Genomic DNA, 19,954 nt, shown 5'->3' with positions numbered 1-19,954 from the left:
GCGGAGCGCCTCTATCGCCGTTTGCGCGTACTGTCGTGGCGGCACTGTTAAATGTCGTCGCACTGTCACAACAGAAATGATGGCTCCATTAACCCCACCGCTCTCCGCTGTCACTTCTCCTCAATTCTTGACGTGTTTCCGGGGCTCTGGCGTGGTTTATACTGACGGCTCAATGGCTGATGGTTACGTAGGCTTTGCATATGTTCATGGAGGACATATTTAACAGCACTCCTTGCCAGATGGTTGCATTGTTTTCACTGCAGAACTGGCGGCCATATCTCATGCTCTTGAGCATATCCGCTCATGCCCTGGCGCGTCATTTCTCCTGTGTAGTGACTCATTGAGCAGCCTACAAGCTATCGACCAGTACTATCCTCACCATCCTCTGGCAGCATCCATCCAGGAGTCCATCTATGCCCTGGAATGGTCCTGTCATTCAGTGGTGTTTGTGTGGATCCCAGTACATGTGGGAATCTCAGGCAGCGAACTTGCCGACCGGCTGGACAAACAGGCGATGCAGAAACCGCACACAACACCCAGTCACTGAGCGGAGAAAGTCTCCGACCCAGCCAGGAATCGAACCCGGGCCCTTAGGATTGACATTCTGTTGCGCTGACCGCTCAGCTACTACTGGGTACGGATGCTCTACTACTGATAATCTGGTATCCCTCGAGTCTGCCATCTGAACAGCCTTTTCCAGACGCCAACACCTGGTTTCCGTCTTTTTTTACTTACGTAAAGCATATGACACGACCTGGCGACATATCATTGCCACATTGTATGAGTGGGGTCTCCGGGACCTGCTCCAGATTTACATCCAAAACGTCCTGTCACTTCGTACTTTCACTGTCCAAGTTGGTGCCTCCCATAGTTCTCTCCATATCCAGGAGAATGGCATCCCGCAGGGCTCTATATTGAGTTCTATCTCTTTTTAGTGGCCATTAACGGTCTAGCAGCAACTTTAGGGCATTCAGTCTCAGCACCTCTGTATGCAGGCGATTTCTGCATTTCGTACTGCTGCTCCAGTACTGGTGTTGCTGAGCGGCACCTACAGGGAGACATCCACAAGGCGCAGTCATGGGCTCTAGCCCACGGCTTCCAGTTTTCAGTTGCAAAGTCATGCACTTCCGTCGGCATTGTACCATTAATCCAGACCCAGAACTTTACCTTCATGACGATCCACTCACTGTAGTGGAGACATATCGATTCTTAGGACTGGTTTTCGACGCTCCATTGACTTGGCTTCCTCATCTTCATCAGCTTAAGTGGAAGTGCTGGCAGCACCTCAGTGCCCTCCATTGCCTGAGCAACACCAGTTGGGGTGCAGATCACTCTACACTGCTGCAGCTCTACAGAACCATTGTCCATTCCCGAATTGGCTATAGTAGTGTGGTTTATGATTCGGCAGCGCCCTCAGCCTTGCATTCATTTGACCCTGTGCACTACTGCTGGGTTTGACTAGCCACAGGAGCTTTTAGGATGAGTCCGGTGACCAGTGTACTGGTGGAGGCTGGGGTCCCTCCATTGCCGATCAGACATACACAACTGCTTGTCAGTTACACTGCACACATTCGTAGTTCTCCTGAGCATCCGAATTACTGTCTCCGTTTACCACCCACAGCAGTCCATCTCCCACTTCGGCAACCCAGGTCAGGGCTAATGATTGCGGTTCGCGTGCGGTCCCTTCTCTCTGAACTGGAGTCCTTCCCTTTACCATCTCTTATTTGCAGTCCGCTCATGTACGCTTCCATGGTGTACGTCTTGGGCGCAGGTTCGTCTGGACATTTTGTGTGGCCCTAAGGACTCTGTTAACCCCACCACTCTCTGCTGTCACTTCTCCTTGATTCTTGACATGTTCCAGGGCTCTGACGTGGTTTACACCGACGGCTTGATGGCTGATGGTCATATAGGCTTTGCGTATGTTCATAGAGGACATATTGAACAGCACTCCTTGCCAGATGGCTGCAGTGTTTTCACTGCAGAGCTGAAGGCCATATCTCATGCTCTTGAGCACATCCGCTCATGCCCTGGCGCGTCATTTCTCCTGTGTAGTGACTCATTGAGCAGCCTACAAGCTATCGACCAGTGCTACCCTCACCATCCTCTGGTAGCGTCCATCCAGGAGTCCATCTATGTCCTGGAATGGTCCTGTCATTCAGTGGTGTTTGTGTGGATCCCAGGACATGTCGGAATCCCAGGCAACGAACTTGCCGACAGGCTAGGCAAACAGGTGACGCGGTAACCGCTTCTGGAGGTGGGCATCTCTGAAGCTGACCTGCGTTCTGTCTTACACCGCATGGTTTTCTGGCTTTGGGAGACGGAATGGCATAACAGTACGCACACAAAATTGTGTGTCATTAAGGAGACTACAAATGTGTGGAAGTTTTCCATGCGGTCCTCTTACAGGGAATCAGTTGTCCTCTGCCGGTTCCACATTGCCCATACACAGCTAACCCATGGTTACCTACACCGTCGCAAGGACCCATCTCTGTGTCACTGTGGTTCCCAAATGACAGTCTTCCACCTCTTGCTGAGCTGCCCACTTTTAGCCGCTCTTTGGCAGACTTTTAGCTTTCCCAGCTCCCTATCTTCGGTGTTGGGTGACAATGCCTCAGCAGCAGCTTTAGTTTTACATTTTATCCGTGAGAGTGGGTTTTATACTTCTATGTAGGTTTTAGCGCATGCCCTTTGTCCCTCTGTGTCCTCCACCCTAGTGTTTTTAGGGTGGAGGTTTTAATGTGTTGCAGAGTGGCTGGCTTTTCCTTTTTATTCTCGTGTCCTGCCAACCACTGTAATCTGCTATCTTGTTTTATTCTCTTCTGTTTCTAGCGTCTCTCTGTTGTTTTCTTGTCCTCTTTTGTTCCCTTTAGTGTTCGTTGCCTTTTCTGCGTTCTTGTCATCTTTGTTTTCTTTCTGTTTTGTGTTATATGTCTCGTCCATTTTATTCTCACACTTGAGGCATTGTTTTATTAGGAACAAGGGACTGATGACGTCTCAGCTCAACCATCCAACCAACCAACCATGCAAAGATATACTCTCATTTTCCCAGTCTCTGCAATAGAAACACATCTTTGCCAACAATCCCTTCAACCAAACCAACTTAATCCTAATATTGAACCCTGCCTCTCCCAGTTCATACCACCATCCAAATCAGATCCTCCCCCCTCCCACCTAACCAACCTCTGGTCACCTTCCAGGAAGTCCTTACCTCCAGCTTGGCCTCACCATCCTTCCCCAGGTACCGTACTCGGAATACCATCATTTCAGCAGAAGAAAGGACAGCAATATACGACCTCAAGACAAATTCTGACCTAATCATCCTACATGCAGAAAAAGGTTCCAACACTGTTGTTATGAGTCGCAGTGATTACCTGGCAGAAGGCCTCTGCCAATTACATAACCTCCAGTCCCTGTTTAAAGCCTAAAGCCCTTCCCAGAGCCTCTCCCCTGAATCCATTTCCCTCCTGCCCCCCCCCCCCCCCCCTCTCCTCTCTCTCTCTCTCTCTCTCTCTCTCTCTCTCTCTCTCTCTCTCTCTCACACACACACACACACACACACACACACACACACACACCTTCACCTTCACCTTCACCTTCTACATGCTCCCCAAAACCCAGAAACCTGACAATCCTGGATGCACCATTGAAACTGGCTATTGTGCCTCCACTGAAAGAATTTTACTCCTTGTTGAGTAACATCTTTAACCTATTGCCCATAATCTAGCCTCCCATGTCAAAGATATCAACCAATTCCTTCACTGACTCTCTGCCAACCCCACCCCTTTACTTCCTGGGTCCCTGCTTGTCACTGTTGACGCCACCTTCCTATTGAGCACTACCTTCCCAACATCGTTCAGACTCCAAATCCACCACATCTTCCTCATATACCTCACTAACTGTATCTTAAATCACATCTACTTCTCCTCTGAAGGGAAGACAGACAAACCAATCTACATCACAGCCATGAGCATCTGCATGGCACCCTCCTGTGCTGACCTGTTATGGGTCATCTAGAAGAGACCTTCCTAGTCTCCAAAACGTCAAACCCCTAGTCTGGTTCAGGTTCATTCGTGGTATCTTCATGATCTGGATTCAGGGCTAAGGTGCCTGACCTTCATTCCTTCACAACCTCAACACATTCTCTCCCATCCACTTCACCTGGTCCTCAACTCAGCGTACCACCTTCCCAGATGCTGACCTTCTCCTCTGATTGTTCCACCCACACATCTGTCCACATTAAACCCACTAACACAACAGTACTTACATTTCGGCAACTGTCACCCCTTCCACACAAAAAAAAAAAAAAACCCTCTGATACAGGCTGGCCACACATGGATCGTGAAACTGCAGTGACACGAACTTCCGTGCTCAGTATTATGCTGAAGGTCTTACCAAGGCCTTCACGGACAGGCACAGCTCACCAGACCTAGTGTGCAAACAGATCTGTGCCATTTCTTTTCATACCCATATCACCCCCAGGAAACAGGTGCAAAGGAGTATCACCTTCATCACCCAATACCATCCTAGACTGGAACAGTGACCCACATCCTTCGCCAGGGCTTTGCTTACGTATTATCTTGCCTGGAAGGAGAGCATCCTACCCAACATCCTTCCGACCCCTCTAAAAGTGATGTTCCATCACCCATCCAACCTCCGTAACATCCTAGTCCATCACTATGCCACTCCCAACCCCTTGCCACAGGGATCATATTACTGTTGAAGACCCAGTTGGAAGACCTGCCCAATCCACCCATCCAGCACATCCTATTCCAGTCCTGTCATAGGCTTATGCTACCCCATCAGAGGCTAGGCCACCAGTGAAAGCAGCCTTGTCGTATACCATCTCTTCTGCAATAACTACACAGCCTTTTATGTTGGTATGACTACCAACCAATTATCCTCTAGGATGAACAGTCGCCACCAAGCTGTGACCAAAAGCAAAATTGCCCATCCTGTGGCACAACATACTTGATTTCAGTGGCTGCTTCACTACACGAGCCATCTGGATCCCCTCTACCACAAGTTTGTCTGGACTTGCAGAGGGGAGTTATCCTTACAACACATTCTCCACTCCCAAAAAGATCCTGGTCTCAACCTACATTAACCTACTGTCCCCACACCCTCCACCCAAAATTTTCTACCCTCTGTCATAAATCACCTTCTCCCTATTCTTATCTCCCACTATATTTGTGTGCTGTCCTCTGCCAACACACCCGCCCGCCCATCTTTCCTCTTTCCCCTCCTTTCTTGCTTCCCCCCCCCCCCCCCCACCACCATCACCTCTGTACCTCACAGGCTCCTGACACTATGCCTGTTGGCATCCTACTCCCTGCATGCTCTGCCAGACAAGACTGTTCTCTCCACCACCCATATCCTGCTATACCTTCCTCTTCCCCATACCCTTCTAGATTGCTGCTTATGTTCTACATGACAGTTGCATTCTGGTCTGAGATGCCGGAGATGATGGTCAGGTGCGTGCGTGTGCGTGAGGGGGGGGGGGGGGGTGGCGTGTGTGCGCGCATGTGTGTGTGTGTGTGTGTGTGTGTGTGTGTGTGTGTGTGTGTGTGTGTGACAATGGCTTTGCCCGAAAGCCAATGTGTAAGTGCTTTCTTATTGTGCTTGTCTGCAGCTTAGCATGGCATCTATACTGTAAGTAGCAATTTTATTTTTTCCTTATATTATTATTTACATAATGGTATACTTTCCTTTTTTTTACTTAATTCCAAGACTGCTAAGTACTTCTGCTTAAGGTCATGCACACCAGTTGTTTTTCATATGTTCATTTCCGTAAAAACCATTATTACCTCATTTTGTAGAATATTATGTTTCTTATCTCCATCCACCACTTGTTCTTCTTTAATAGGTAAGTGCCTTGTATCATCTTTTTACTGTGCTCATTCCATCCCTCCAACACTTCTTATTGACCAATTATTGTAATTTCGCCCTTTGAATCAATTACCATTCACTTTGTGTTTGTTTTCTTCCTACAGACACTGTCTCCTCAGTTTTCATGTACGTAATTTCCTACCCCCATTGCTTATCTAAGTTGTATGTTCTTCATCAGTTACTCTTCAACCACTTGTCTTTTATTTATCCAGTCTCCCTTCTAAATAAATTATTTCATGATTTGCACATTATTCTCCCTCCATCTGTGTCTTTGTCTTTCCAAAACCATCTGTGTCTTTGTCCTTCCATGACCATCTCTCTTCCATCATCTTAAACAGTGCTTTTCATCAGTTATTCACCTACCAGGTCTCCCAATTAAGATGGGAAGCTTCCTATTGTCCATTTTTTCTCATGCCTATTGGTTATTCCATTATTTCTTGTGATCTTTAAACTGCGTCCGAACAGGCCTTGGAAGGCCAATGGTACCAACTGGTTGTCATGCATCCTCAGCCCACAGGTGTCACTGGATGCAGATATGGAGGGGCATGTGGCCAGCACACTGCTCTCCCAGCCATATGTTAGTTTACGAGACCGGAGCTGCTACATCGCAATAATGTAGCTCCTCAGTTTGCCTCACAAGGGCTGAGTGCATCCCGAGTGCTTGCCCAGGCCGACAGTGCTTAAATTCAGTGATCTGACGGGAACCGGTGTTACCACTGTGGCAAGGCCATTGGCTCTCATGATCTTTAGCTACTCATAATTATTGACAAACCTAAGATTTTTTTTAAAAACCCTGCATTTCAATTTTCTTTGGACAATGGCTGGAAGTCCTTCACTAATTAGTCATTATTAATCGATATACTTATTGAAGTTCATAGAAATCAGTAAGTCATGCACGACCTGTTGTATATTGTTTGTTATTTTTTCTCTTTCCCGTGCATATTGTAGAATGTATACTTCTGCTGGTCTGTGTTATGCTCTGTTTGGACCTAAGATTGTGTGTTGTCATTGTGCTTAACCGAAGTCATTTATTATTGAACTTACATTATCTTCTTCCTTGCATCCTATGTCCTCAATTATTTTTTGTATGTCTCCCAATCTCTGTTTTCCATTACAGAGTGTACCTTCTACACCTCGCTCGGTACCATAGAGGTTGTTCCTTGATGTCACAACACGTGTCCTTCCATCCCGTCACTTATTCTTGTCAGTGTTTCTTACCTGAATCCCTGAACAGCTTTATTTTTGTGTAAGAGGTTGTTTCACATTTGTCTTATCCATAATAATCTGAAACAATGGAAAATCCAGGATGAAAGGTAACAGTATTATTAAAAGGATAGTTGCTACTCATCATATAGCAGAGCCACTGAGTCACAGATAGGCACAACAAAAATACTGTCGGAAAGTGAGCTTTCAGCCAATAAGGCCTTTGTCAGAAATAGGCAAAATACACATACACACTTCTGCAAATGCAACTCACACACACATGACCACAGTCTCTGGCTCAAGAGGCCATGTTGGCCGAAAACTTACTTTCTGACAGTCTTTCTGCTGTGCCTGTCTGCAACTCAGCTTCTCCGCTGTATGGTGAGTATTAACTATCATTTTCACAGTATCATAATATTCTTACAAGGGAACCTCCCCATCGCACCCCCCTCAGATTTAGTTATAAGTTGGCACAGTGGATAGGCCTTGAAAAACTGAACACAGATCAATTGAGAAAACAGGAAGAAGTTGTGTGGAACTATGAAAAAAATTAGAAAATATACAAACTGAGTAGTCCATGCGAAGATAGGCAACAACAAGGAGAGTCTGACTGAAGGAGCGCCATGGTCCCGTGGTTAGCGAAACTATCTGCGGAACGAGAGGTCCTAGGTTCAAGTCTTCCCTCGAGTGGAAATTTTAATTTTTTATTTTCAGTTTATGTGACAGACTCTTACGTTTTCATCACTTTTTTGGGGGTGATTATCACATCCACAAGAAAACCTAAATCGGGCAAGGTAGAAGAATGTTTTTACCCATTCGCTAAGTGTACAAGCTAGGTGGGTCGACAACATATTCCTGTCATGTGACGCACATGCCGTCACCAGTGTCGTATAGAATGTATCAGATGTGTTTTCCTGTGGAGGAATCGGTTGATCTATGACCTTGCGATCAAATGTTTTCGATTCCCATTGGAGAGGCACGTCCTTTCGTCTACTAATCGCACGGTTTTGCGGTGCGGTCGCAAAACACAGACACTAAACTTATTACAGTGAACAGAGACGTCAATGAACGAACGGACAGATCATAACTTTGCGAAAATAAAGAAAGTAAAATTTTCAATCGAGGGAAAATTTGAACCAAGTACCTCTCGTTCCGCAACCACTCACGCTAACCACAGGACCACGGTGCTCCTGAGCCCACGGATTCCTTGATGTTGCCTATATTGCTCATGGACTACTCAGTTCGTATATTTTGATTATTTTTTTCATAGTTCCACACAACTTCTTCCTGTTTTCTCGATTGATCTGTGTTCAGTTTTTCAAGGCCTATCTACTGTGCCAACTTATAACTAAATCTGAGGGGGGTGCGATGGGAAGGTTCCCTTGTTAGTGTTTTTATTTGGTCTTTTGTTTTTCATTATACCAAAAAATATATCACTCCATTTTCTTGAAAAAGATTTCATAATAGTTTCCATGTATTATCAAATCTAGGAAAGGTCCATTGTTTGCATTTTGTGCTCTTTACCGATGTCATGTTTGTATGTCACATGGTAGAGAAGGCATGTTTCAAAAAACATGGAAACAAAAGAGCACCAAGAAAACATTAAGATGTGAATAACAATAAAGAACTGGAATGTTGGAACAAGTGAAAGTGATGGGATGATAAAAGTTGAATGCTTATTTAAATAATTTATTTTAAAACACAATTTGCCAATGAATTGCACTGGCCATGTGAGTCACATATTTGGAAAAAGTGTGCAAGAACAAAAACTGTTGCAGTTATAGGAGAAATGGCAAAAAAGGAACAAGAAGAAATCATAGAAACTTTGAAAGACAGGCCATTTTCTATTTCAACTGACAGTACCAACAAACAGTGTTCTAAACATCCTGACAGATTAAAACTGTGTGCCAGACCGAGACTCGAACTCGGGACCTTTGCCTTTCGCGGGCAAGTGCTCTACCAACTGAGCTACCCAAGCACGACTCACGCCCCGTCCTCACAGCTTTACTTCTGCCAGTACCTCTTCTTCTACCTTCCAAACTTTACAGAAGCTCTCCTGCGAACCTTGCAGAACTAGCACTCCTGAAAGAAAGGATTGCTAGTTGGCGTTGAATGAATCTATTTGGTTAATGAATAAAATTATTCTCGTGCACTCCCCATAGCCGGAGGTATTCCCAATAAAACTTAAAGAAGTTTGAAAACATTTTAAACAATAACCCAGGCTATGAACCCTAGTGCCGAATTGATAGTTTTATTAATGGGATGGGTGAAGTTTTACCAGAAACAATAAGTGCCAACATAGCACCCAAATTCAAATACTGCCCAGTTACCTCAGTTGATGTAAAATGGTTCTTTTCTGCTTATAAAAATATTTTGAGTGGACGAAGATACAGTCTTACTACCGAACATTTGGAACAGTACTTGGTCATTTATGTTTACAGTAGTAGAAAACTGTAAAATAAATTGTAAATTGTGCTATGGTCCAATAGTATTAATTAAAAGTTAATGCTGTTCAAAAAAATTCTGCTTGTATCTTGTCTTTTAAATAGAGTTTTTAAGCATACCCCTCTGTGTGCGATATATCTCGAAGTTGGTCCTGTGCATGTCAATTGGTTTGCTGTGACTCACTCGCATCACATCCGCTTGTTACCGACAACAATAGCAAAGAAGGAACGATTCTTGAAACATGGTGTACGTCCTCGTTTTGCAAATTTTTAGAAAAAATCCCAGAGAGGCCCTCTTCCTAACCTCTACAAGAAAGTATTCCGAAAATGCAAATGCCGTGTGGCTAGGGCCTCCTGTCAGGTAGACCGTTCGCCTGGTGCAAGTCTTTCGAGTTGACGCCACTGCGGCGACTGGCGTGTCGATGGGGATGAAATGATGAATGATATGAGCATTCTAAATGTACTGATTTTTTGCGTGACTTGTGCTCTTCCTTGTAATTGATATGCACAGGTTTGACTCTTATAATGCACACAGTAGCTACCATGTTTTTTTATTATTTGATCTTGCATATTTCGGCACTCTTAAAGTATTTTAAGCATTTTTTATGCACATTGTAAGGTTTTTATAATGCATATAATCCAGTTTCTAGTAATATGCCACTCAAGCCAGTTGTAATAATGCACCTGTAATGGTTGGAATGAGGAATGGAGTTGAAGGCATGTTGAAAAATTATATGCATAATGCCTTTGTTGTTGGATGTCCTTAACATTTGTCAAATTTGCCTACATAATTGGGAGCTACATGTCTGCCATTCCAAACATGATTATTTAGTGGACATAAACTGTTTCCTGCAAAGGGGTACAAAGAGAGGGAGAAACTAAAAGAATTTCGGAAATTATACAGGGTGAGTCACTAACTATTGCCACTTAGAATAACTCCGAAAGTATGATAGTAGCTGAAAAGTTTGTGGGACAAATGTTGTATGGAACAATTGGGACCATAATATGACACGGGTTTTTTGTTGCTAGGTCGGGTTGCGTCAGAGATATAAAGGTCAACTTTGTTTTTTTAAATGGGATGCTATAATTTGGTTCTTATTTTCTGATAGCGGCTATCGAGACAAATCCAGTGATGTGTAACAGTAAGGTCTTAGAAGGTCAAAAGGGTGGCATGAATGTCCATTTACAGAAGGTGTTCGAAGTGGTGACCATTGGTATCAGTGCAGTGCTGCAGTTTTCTTATCATGGATTGAGTGGTATTTGTTATCACTTCGGCACTTATCGAAGCACATGCTCTGGCAATTCTCTCTCGTATATCATGCAAGTAGTAAATATTTGCTGAATACAGTGTATCCATCTAACATGTCACTGACATGTAAACACCATTCGATGGTTTCACATGACAACACTAATAGGAATGGTAAGACTAGTATCATTGAATTAAGGGAATGTGAATGATGTATTCCTTCGAAGAACAGGTTGATATGCTTCTCATTTACAGAGAATGCCAACAAAATTCAGTGAGAGCTGGAGACTTATACGCTGAAAGATATCCTCAATGTACTCACCCTACACATCCACTCGTACATTTAAATATGTGTATGATAAATTGAGAACAATGGATCTTTAACGTATCAGAAACATATCCGGCAAAGGAAAGTTACTAATGAGGAAACGGAAATTGATACTCTTGCCACTGTGGTTTGAGATCCTTGTGTTAGTTCATGTCAAATTGCAAGGGAATCTGGCATGAGCCAGAGTTGTGTTGTTAGTGTTCTGCATCGCCATAAATATCATCCTTACCATATCAGTCTCCACGAATATTGTATGTGTCACATTTAATTCTGCCGATGGTCTCAACTTCAGATTCAGAGGGATGACACATTTATTTACTTGGTTTTAACTACCGATGAGGCTACATTCACGAACCATGGAAATCTTAATTTGCATAGCATGCATTATTGGGCAACTGAAAATTCATGTTGATTGCAGTAAGTTGCACACTAAAAACCGTGGTCTGTGAATGTATGGTGTGGGATTCTGGAGGACAGAATTATAGGCCCCTATTTCATCAAAGGAAATATTAATGGTAGGAAGTACACCACATTCCTGCAAGAACCATTAGGTCTGTTATTGGAAGAAATACCTTTAGGAACAAGGAACAAAATGTGGTATCAACACAATAGGTGTCCGGCACATTTTTCGCTGATGGCTAGAAATGAGTTGCAGAGGCAATACCCAAATTGTTGGGTTGGACGCCAGACTTTACGCGTCTGGATTTTTTATTTTGGAGATTCGTAAGAGACATTGTGTATATATAGGTGTTCCAACTATACCTGAAGATATGCGAGAGAGAACTGTCAGAGCATGAGCTTCGATAAGTGCCAATGTGATAAGGAATACCACTCAATCCATGGTAAGAAGATTGTAGCACTGCATTGATACCAATGGTCACCAGTTCGAACACCTTCTGTAAATGGACGGTCATGCCACCTTAGAGGCCTTTGTTGACCTTCAAAGACCTTATTATTACACATCATTGGATTCGTCTCAATAGCCGCTATCAGAAAATAAGTACCAAACTATAGCATCCCATTTAAAAAAACAAAGTTGACCTTCATATCTCTGACGCGACCCCACCTAGCAATAAAAAACCAATGTCATATTATGGCCCCAGTTGTCCCATGCAACTTTTGTCCCACAAGCTTTTCAGCTCTTGTAATACTTTCGGAGTTATTCTTAATGGCAATACTTGGTGACTCACCCTGTATAATGTCAAGAAGAGAGAAATTTTTGAAGAATGTTTGCACCCATTGCTTCCGTTGAGCAAATGTTTATTTTGATTATTGTAACAGTGGAAGCCTCTGTCCAGCCTGTTCACTTATGAAGTGAAGTCTGGTAAGAATGATCAGTTGGATGACTCCAAACTTATCGTGTACCGGGGGAGACAATCTCAATTGAGAGAAGTGTGTCTTCAAGAAAAAGAGCTAGTTACACTGGTATCACATGATGAAAATTGACAAAGATATAGATTCAGCTCATCACATCAGCTAACAGTTGTGATACAATCACTTCAGAACTGATAAGCTCTTGCAAATTAAACAGTAAATGTTGTAATGAAAGGGCTGAGCAACATCTGCAAAATTAAAAATGAACTGTACTTGAAATAATAATATGTAACAGTTTTCAAGGAGAAATAATTCTATTTCTTAACAGAATTTGACCCACACTTCGCATAGAGAAATAAATGCAAAGTCACTGCATAAAACAATACGGTCATTATGAAAATTGCTTCAGTATCCATCCCAGTAGTGAAAGGAAAAAAATTTTGTGTTCTTTTATTGTAAGCTAAGAGAAAGTTTTATTTGAGGTTACTAGTACTTCAGCGGCATGACAACCATAAATTAAAAGAAAGGTTTACATTTTGACATGATATTGAATCTCAGTAATTATGTTTCATGTGATAGAATAAACACTGAATTCAAGTTGTGGGTGCATTGTTATAAATACATCTCTCTGTACAGGGGCATTGCACATGTGAGGAAGCAGATGAAAGAGCAGCAGAAGAAATCCCTCCAGGTCAGCATTGGCCCAAGAAGGACTAGTGCTAGCAGAGAAGGATGCCCATCTGGCTGTCGACGGCGAAGACCTGGGGCTCAGCAGGCTGACATGTCTGGCAGTGCAGCTACAAAACTGTCAAAGATAAACCGAAAACATGGAGGATCATTTTTTATATCACAAGAAAAAGATACTAATTATGCAAACAAGCCAGATGAGGGAGAAAGAAGAGTACTAGCTCCTAAAAATGTTTTAAAAATTACCATTCCAAAGAATCGCCTCACAGATGGAGCTTCTGATGCCAGCGAAGATGTTTGTAATAATATTTGTAATTCACAAGAAAATCGAGATTCCGATAATGGAAATGTAAACAGAAACAGTAAAGAATTCCATAAATCGTCAGAACTGACAAGTGAACCATTAGAAGAGAATAAGACAATGGAAGAGCGGCCAGGCATTATTGTCACACGTATTCCAGCTGCGTGTGATATCTACACTTGTGAAGCTTGTGAGCGTATGTTTGTGACTCGGGAGACTGCGTATAGCCACATGTGTGATGAAGGGGGAGAAAGCAATAGCAGTGAGACAGAAACTGGTGGTGAGATACGATTAAAAGCAGGTACATCAGCTGGGGATTCTGAACGGTATAGTTGTTGCGTCTGTGGGCAGCGATTCTCACGCAATGCTACCCTGGTTGCTCATCTCAAGGCACACACTAAGGTTTGGTCTGAGAGTGATGACAGTGATGGAACTGGCATTCTCAGAGATATTAGTACAGACAGTGATGACACTGAAATCCGCGGAAAGGGAAACAGAAGACGTCGCAGAGGAAGCCGCAAAAGTTCTACGTGCCCTAGGAAGTCAGTCAAGCTGTCATTACCTGTTGTTGTTTAGGTACCTGTGTGATTTGACTGTACTTTCCATACATTAAGCTATTTTTGTCATTTATCTGTCATTAGCAGTAATGAATGACTTTTTAAGGGCATATTATAAGTTCTTGAAAGGCATATATTTATTTTTCCTTTAACTGATTTTTGTATCAGATTTTCTTACTTGTCTTGTGTAAATAATTTGGTAAAACCTTGCCAAATGCAGTCTTTTTATGTGTATAATACATACAAATTCTGCAGATGCATAAGAACTTAAAATATAAATAGGGCATTTAGAATGGCCTATAATGGCTAATAATGATCGTCTCCACAAGTAAGTGTATTGCACTTAAGTGTGGCTGGTACAGAGCCCTTAAGTTTCTGTTGTTACCAGTTATTTTATTCAGAGATTTGTGGTCATTTGTTATGTGTACAAATTTTTGTAATGGTTGTTATTTTTTTATTATTTATGATTATTCTTATATAAGAGTTTTATCACTGTTACATAGTCATAGGTTTAATTATATAGTCTTACAACACAAAAGATAATGCTTGCTTTCCAATTAAGCTTTTGAATGTGTATTGTGTGTTTTACTGTCAGTAGTTCATATTGATTTCGTCTGTCTCAATTACCAATTACATTTTGTCACTTTCTAGTTTACACTGTTTGCAGAAATTGAGAACAAAATGTATGGTATGCTTATCATGAGATTTTATACTGCCAAAGTGTGTGTATTTATTAATTTTTTGAACATTTGATTACTATATATGTGTGTCGAACTGATATGAGTTTCCTAGTGCCACTATTAGGATATGAAACTGAGATAAGTTGAGATATTTTAAAATAGCTCAGATACAGATTTTTGAAAAAATCTTACGAACTTTTTTATTTTCTATAAAATGGAAAAAATGGGAGAAATCATCATGAGTGTGTAGCCAGTTTTCAAAAATTGGATGATGATGATGATGATGATGATGAGAAACAAAGTATTTACATTATTCTTCCACAATTGTCTCTTTTACAAAATAACAGTTATAATACAACTGTTGCCTTCAGTTTTAGTGATGTCTTTTCTCTCATTTGCCTTACAAGTGAATCCACGAACATGAGAAAGTTGAATCATGTAAGTTAACTTTTTGATGAGTAACATAGGTCCCATAGGTCCACTGCAGCACACGAATGAGACTCATTCAGCAGTTTGTGCAGCTTTGTCTGTGAATTTTATATCTGAATGAAACTAAAGCTTCCATGATCATACCTTGCAGGCTTTCACAAAACGTTATGCACCGAGGCATGCCTTAGATTGTGGCCTAATGACCATATAACAAAAATCACCAAGTATGTAAAGCTTCCATTATTTGAATTCTGTAAACTTTTGATATGTGAAATGATTATTTACAGGAAATAACTAAAACAGAAATTTTTTAGTATGTCAAGTATATTTTTGAGAGAGTCTTAAAATGCCTGTATTTATTTAATATGAGAAGTTGTCTTCCTTTGTAATTTGAACAGTTTTTTTATCATGATCAGTAGTGTATTAGTGTTTCTTTGCCTTTATTTCTCTAAAGAACTAGAGATTTGTAGATGGGAAGAACAATGTTTACTTGCCCATTGAAGATAATGAGTACTACATCCACATCTACATCTACATGGATACTCTGCAAATCACATTTAAGTGCCTGGCAGAGGGTTCATCGAACCACCTTCACAATTCTCTATTACTGAACAAAAGTTGAAGATGGACTACAATCGTCTTGCAGATGAATCTTGGGTAGCATGCAGGCACACCTAAAGGGTCACCTCAGTGTGACACAGTAGTCAGACTGAATCCAAAGGTCCAGGATCCAGTCCTTGGTTGGTCATAGGATATTTTTTCCTACCAATTATCACTTCTTTCGCCTGGAAATGAGGGACATACCACTACAGTAGGGACATACCACTACAGTAGAACCTGTCTAGATCACTGCCACATTCAGACCAACTTTCAGGTTGAGAACTACTTTACTTTGTAGTGCAATTCTATGATTTTTATTTTTGTCAATTTTAGTGTGCCTAAGCATCATCCTTCATTCATCTGCTAATGAATGATTGACTTGTAATTTTTTATTACCTTCTGGGAATTTCTGGCATGGAAATTATCAATTTGTAGTGTAAAAAGAGTCAGTAGGTGCAATAGAATTTGAAATATTTGTGAAAAGTTGAAATTGTTTGCTGGACTTGGACTTAAACCAGAATACTTGCTTCTGCCAGGCAGTGGGCTGAATTGCATTAATTGTGCATACCTCATAGACTGATTTAAGATTTTCAGTTCTTGCATGTTTCCCACCTCTTCCAGGTTGAGAATGCTAGTCTGGTATAAAAATTTAAGTTGTCACAATTATTTCATCACACTTAATTTCAGCTAAGAGTAGAAAAACTTTTATTCCTCAAAAGATGGTAATTAAAATTTACTTTATCTGTTAAAATCAGTAACTCTTGTTGACTCTTTTTGTTATCCAATATATGATGCTGTCATAGTGTTTCTGGTTTTCTTTTCATAATATTTGTATAAACTTGTACTGATGTTGTTCAGTTGTTTTTGAAAGTTTTTTTGTAAAAGAACAAATTGTGCACTTATCAGTGTTTAAACAAAATGACTTGTTTGAACCACACTTAACAGCATAGGAGGTTCTGCTGTGGTTTTACCAACAGTGCTCAAGAAATACTAAATTATTATCAATGAATAAATAGCAACATAAAGCTTCCAATAGCTTAAGTGTAATGACTTTTTAGATGTGTATTTGATGATCTCTTTTTCTAGTTATGTATAGTCACTTTTTGAATATTATATAATCTCTTTTCTAATAAATGTGTATACAAAGAACTTTGAATTATTATTTCGGTTTTGTGACAGAGACTACAGTTCAGCCATTGACAGGGGTAAGAGGTTGTGTTGAGGGGAGAAAGGAGGTGGGGAGCAGTGTGATAACATGGAGTAGTGCATTATAAGGGGATGACAAAACAGAGGAAGTGGAGGCTATGTGGAAGACGTTGTGGGTGCAGTATGAGCGGAGTTAGGGTCCTCTGGCACCATATAGGTCTGTCATGTGGAGGTCGACCTGTGCCAGAGAACTAGAGGAGAATTGAGTCCAGAAGGCTAATGAAGAATGAGTCCAGAAGGATTATGGGAACAAAGGATGTGTTGTGAGGATAACTCCAGTCTGCGAAGCTGAGGGAAGGGGGAGGGGGGGGGGGGGGCGTGAGATGCAGATGGCATGGGTTGTGAAGTGTGTGAATTCTTTATTCGAAAGGGAAATTTTCATAACAGAATATTTGTTGGTGTTACTTCCAACAAACTATTTTCTCAATCTGTGGTCAACTGGCAAGAAGTGATTTTGGAATAGAGGCTGTAAATGTGTCGGTTGGCTTTGTACTGATCATTGCTGTAATGGCTCCTTCCTAAGTGGTAACAGTGTCTGAGCTAGTTGGAGAGAGTAATCAGTACATACATTATACTATAAAACCAGTGTGAACAGTCTCTGAGCTCATGCTATGTTAAGCATTAATGTGGCATATTTTGTCCAAGTTGTAATTTAGTGGGATGTATCTGCCACTTAAGATAAATTTGGATCCACAAGTCTAACAATTTAGTTTCCAACACAGGGCATATATCAGAGCTATCAGTTTTCACATCAGTCTCAATTCTTGGTCTTAGACATTAAAGTTCAGGAAGGTGGTGCTGCAAAGTTTTCATTCGAAATTATTCTGCCGCCTCATTAAACTGTCAGCATTTGTACATAGTTGTGTAGAACACAACAGTAGCAAAATAACTCACCTGGAATGGGTGAACTAAAGTTTTTTTTAGTATGTATTAATGAAAATATATTGATGAACATGTCTTGCACATTACTCATGGAAAATGCATTATGATGATAAAAACACCATTTGCTACCAATCAGCAATTTACCAAAAATTACATTCCATAAATTTAAGGCATAAATGACACTAACTAATAAATAATGAGAGAGCTAGAGAAAGTAACACACAGGTGTCAAAATATGTCTGGTGCATGAAAATTTTATTTTGCAGTAATGACCAATTTTGACTCTTCTGTCACTTTAAAAGAAACATGTTACAGTGTGCACAGATATGCCCAGATTCACAGTGAAGTAGGCACACCAGCCATTACGCTTTTCGGTGTGGTTTTTGGGATGCAAATTTTCCCTGTAATTCACATCATCATGTCATACGATGATATGCCATTGCCGTTGACGTCTCCATCTTAAGTCCGAAGACGGGTGTGACACGGTTTTCCATGTTAGTCTATTCTGTGCAAGCTTTTTCATCTGAGAATAACTACTGCATCTTACATCCGTTTGAACCTGATTACTGTATTCATGGTTAGGTCTCCCTCTACAATTTTTACCTCCCACACTTACTTCCACTACCAAATTGACAGTTCCTTTATGCCTCACAATGTGTCCTATCAACTGACCCCTATTTTTAGTCAAGTAGTACCATTTTTTTTCACTCTAGTTACATTCAGTATCAACTCATTAGTTACTTATATGTCCATGTAATAAAAGTTCTGCTGTAGCACACATCTAAAAAGATTCTACTCTCTTCTTGTCTGAACTGATTATCATTCACGTTTCGCTTTTGTACAAGGCTGCACTCCAGGCAGTGTCTTCAGAAACAACTTTGTAACATCTAAAGTTAAATTCAATGTTAACAGAGTCCTCTTTTTCAGAAATGCTTTTCGTGGTACAGCCAGTCTTTTTCATGTCCTCTCTGCCTTGACCATCAACAGTTATTTTGCTACCCAAATAGCAAAACTTGTCTACTACTTTTAGTGTCCCATTTCCTAAACTAAGTCAGTCGGCATCAATTGATTTGACTATACTCCATTACCCTTGTCTTACTTTTGTTGATGCCTCTAACACCCGTTTTCCACTGCTTCTGTGTATTGAATATAATAAATATGGATTTAATGGAATTGAGATCATATAATCTCTTTTTGAGACACTATCCTTTCTGGTCAACTGCTTTTCCAAGTACTTCATTGTATCTGATAGAATTAAAATGTCATTGTCAAACCTCAAAGTTTTTATTTCTTCTCTATGAACTTTAATTCCCTTATCAAATTTCTCATTTGTTTCCTTTGCTGCTTGATCGGTGTACAAGTTGAATAACATGAGGGCTAGACTACAACTCTTTCTTACTTGCTTCTCATCTACTGCTTCCCTGTCATGTCCTTTGACTCTTTCAGCTGCAATCTGGTTTCTGTACTAGTTGCAAATGGCTTTCCGCTCACTCTATTTTTTCCCTACTACCTTCAAAATTTCAGACAGTGTAGTCCAGTCAACAGTGTCAAAAGCTTTCTCTAATTATACAACATAGGTTTGCATTTCTTCGAGCTATCTTCTAAGATAAAAATTAGGGTCAATATTGTGTCGTGTTCTTACAGTTCTACAGAATCCAAATTGACCTTCCTCGAGCTTGGCCTCGACCAGTTTTTCCATTCTTCTGTAAATCATTTGTGTCAATATTTTGCAACCATTATGGGCAAAACTGAGAGTTTGATAGTATTCACACCAGTCAGCACCTGCCTTCTTTGGAATTGGAATTATCACAATTTTTCCTGAAGTCTGGGGGCATTTCCCCTGTCTCATGTATCATGCACACCATGTGGAATTGTGCTGTCATGGCTGGCTTTTTCAGGATCTCATTAATTCTGAAGGAAAGTATCTACTCCACTTGTATAGAGTTACAGTTGTATGAGACAGAAATGACCATCAGAATGCGTTTAAGACCGGCTGGAGTGGTCGAGCGGTTCTAGGCGCTTCAGTCTGGAACCGCGCGACCGCTATGGTCGCAGTCGAATCCTGCCTCGGGTATGGATGTGTGTGTCGTCATCCTTAGGTTAGTTAGGTTTAAGTAGTTCTAAGTTCTAGGGGACTGATGACCTCAGATGTTAAGTCCCATAGTGCTCAGAGCCATTTGAACCATTTTTT

The 19,954-nt window shown here is 41.2% G+C and overlaps 1 protein-coding gene across 1 annotated transcript in view; it reads left to right on the top strand.

The window, feature by feature from the left end:
* Positions 1-16,769, top strand: part of LOC126458359 (uncharacterized) — a 108,181-nt gene extending 91,412 nt beyond the window's left edge. Inside the window, exon 6 of the mRNA XM_050095329.1 lies at positions 13,058-16,769. Within this exon, the coding sequence (XP_049951286.1) occupies positions 13,058-13,985 (928 nt within the window). The 3' untranslated portion in view covers positions 13,986-16,769. The remainder of the gene's footprint in view (positions 1-13,057) is intronic.
* Positions 16,770-19,954: the final 3,185 nt, after the last annotated feature.

Source organism: Schistocerca serialis, chromosome 2, assembly GCF_023864345.2.
Source record: "Schistocerca serialis cubense isolate TAMUIC-IGC-003099 chromosome 2, iqSchSeri2.2, whole genome shotgun sequence".
NCBI classification, from domain to species: Eukaryota; Metazoa; Arthropoda; class Insecta; order Orthoptera; family Acrididae; genus Schistocerca; species Schistocerca serialis.
Note: the sequence above shows the minus strand (reverse complement) of the source record. Positions and strands in the feature narration are given on the sequence as shown.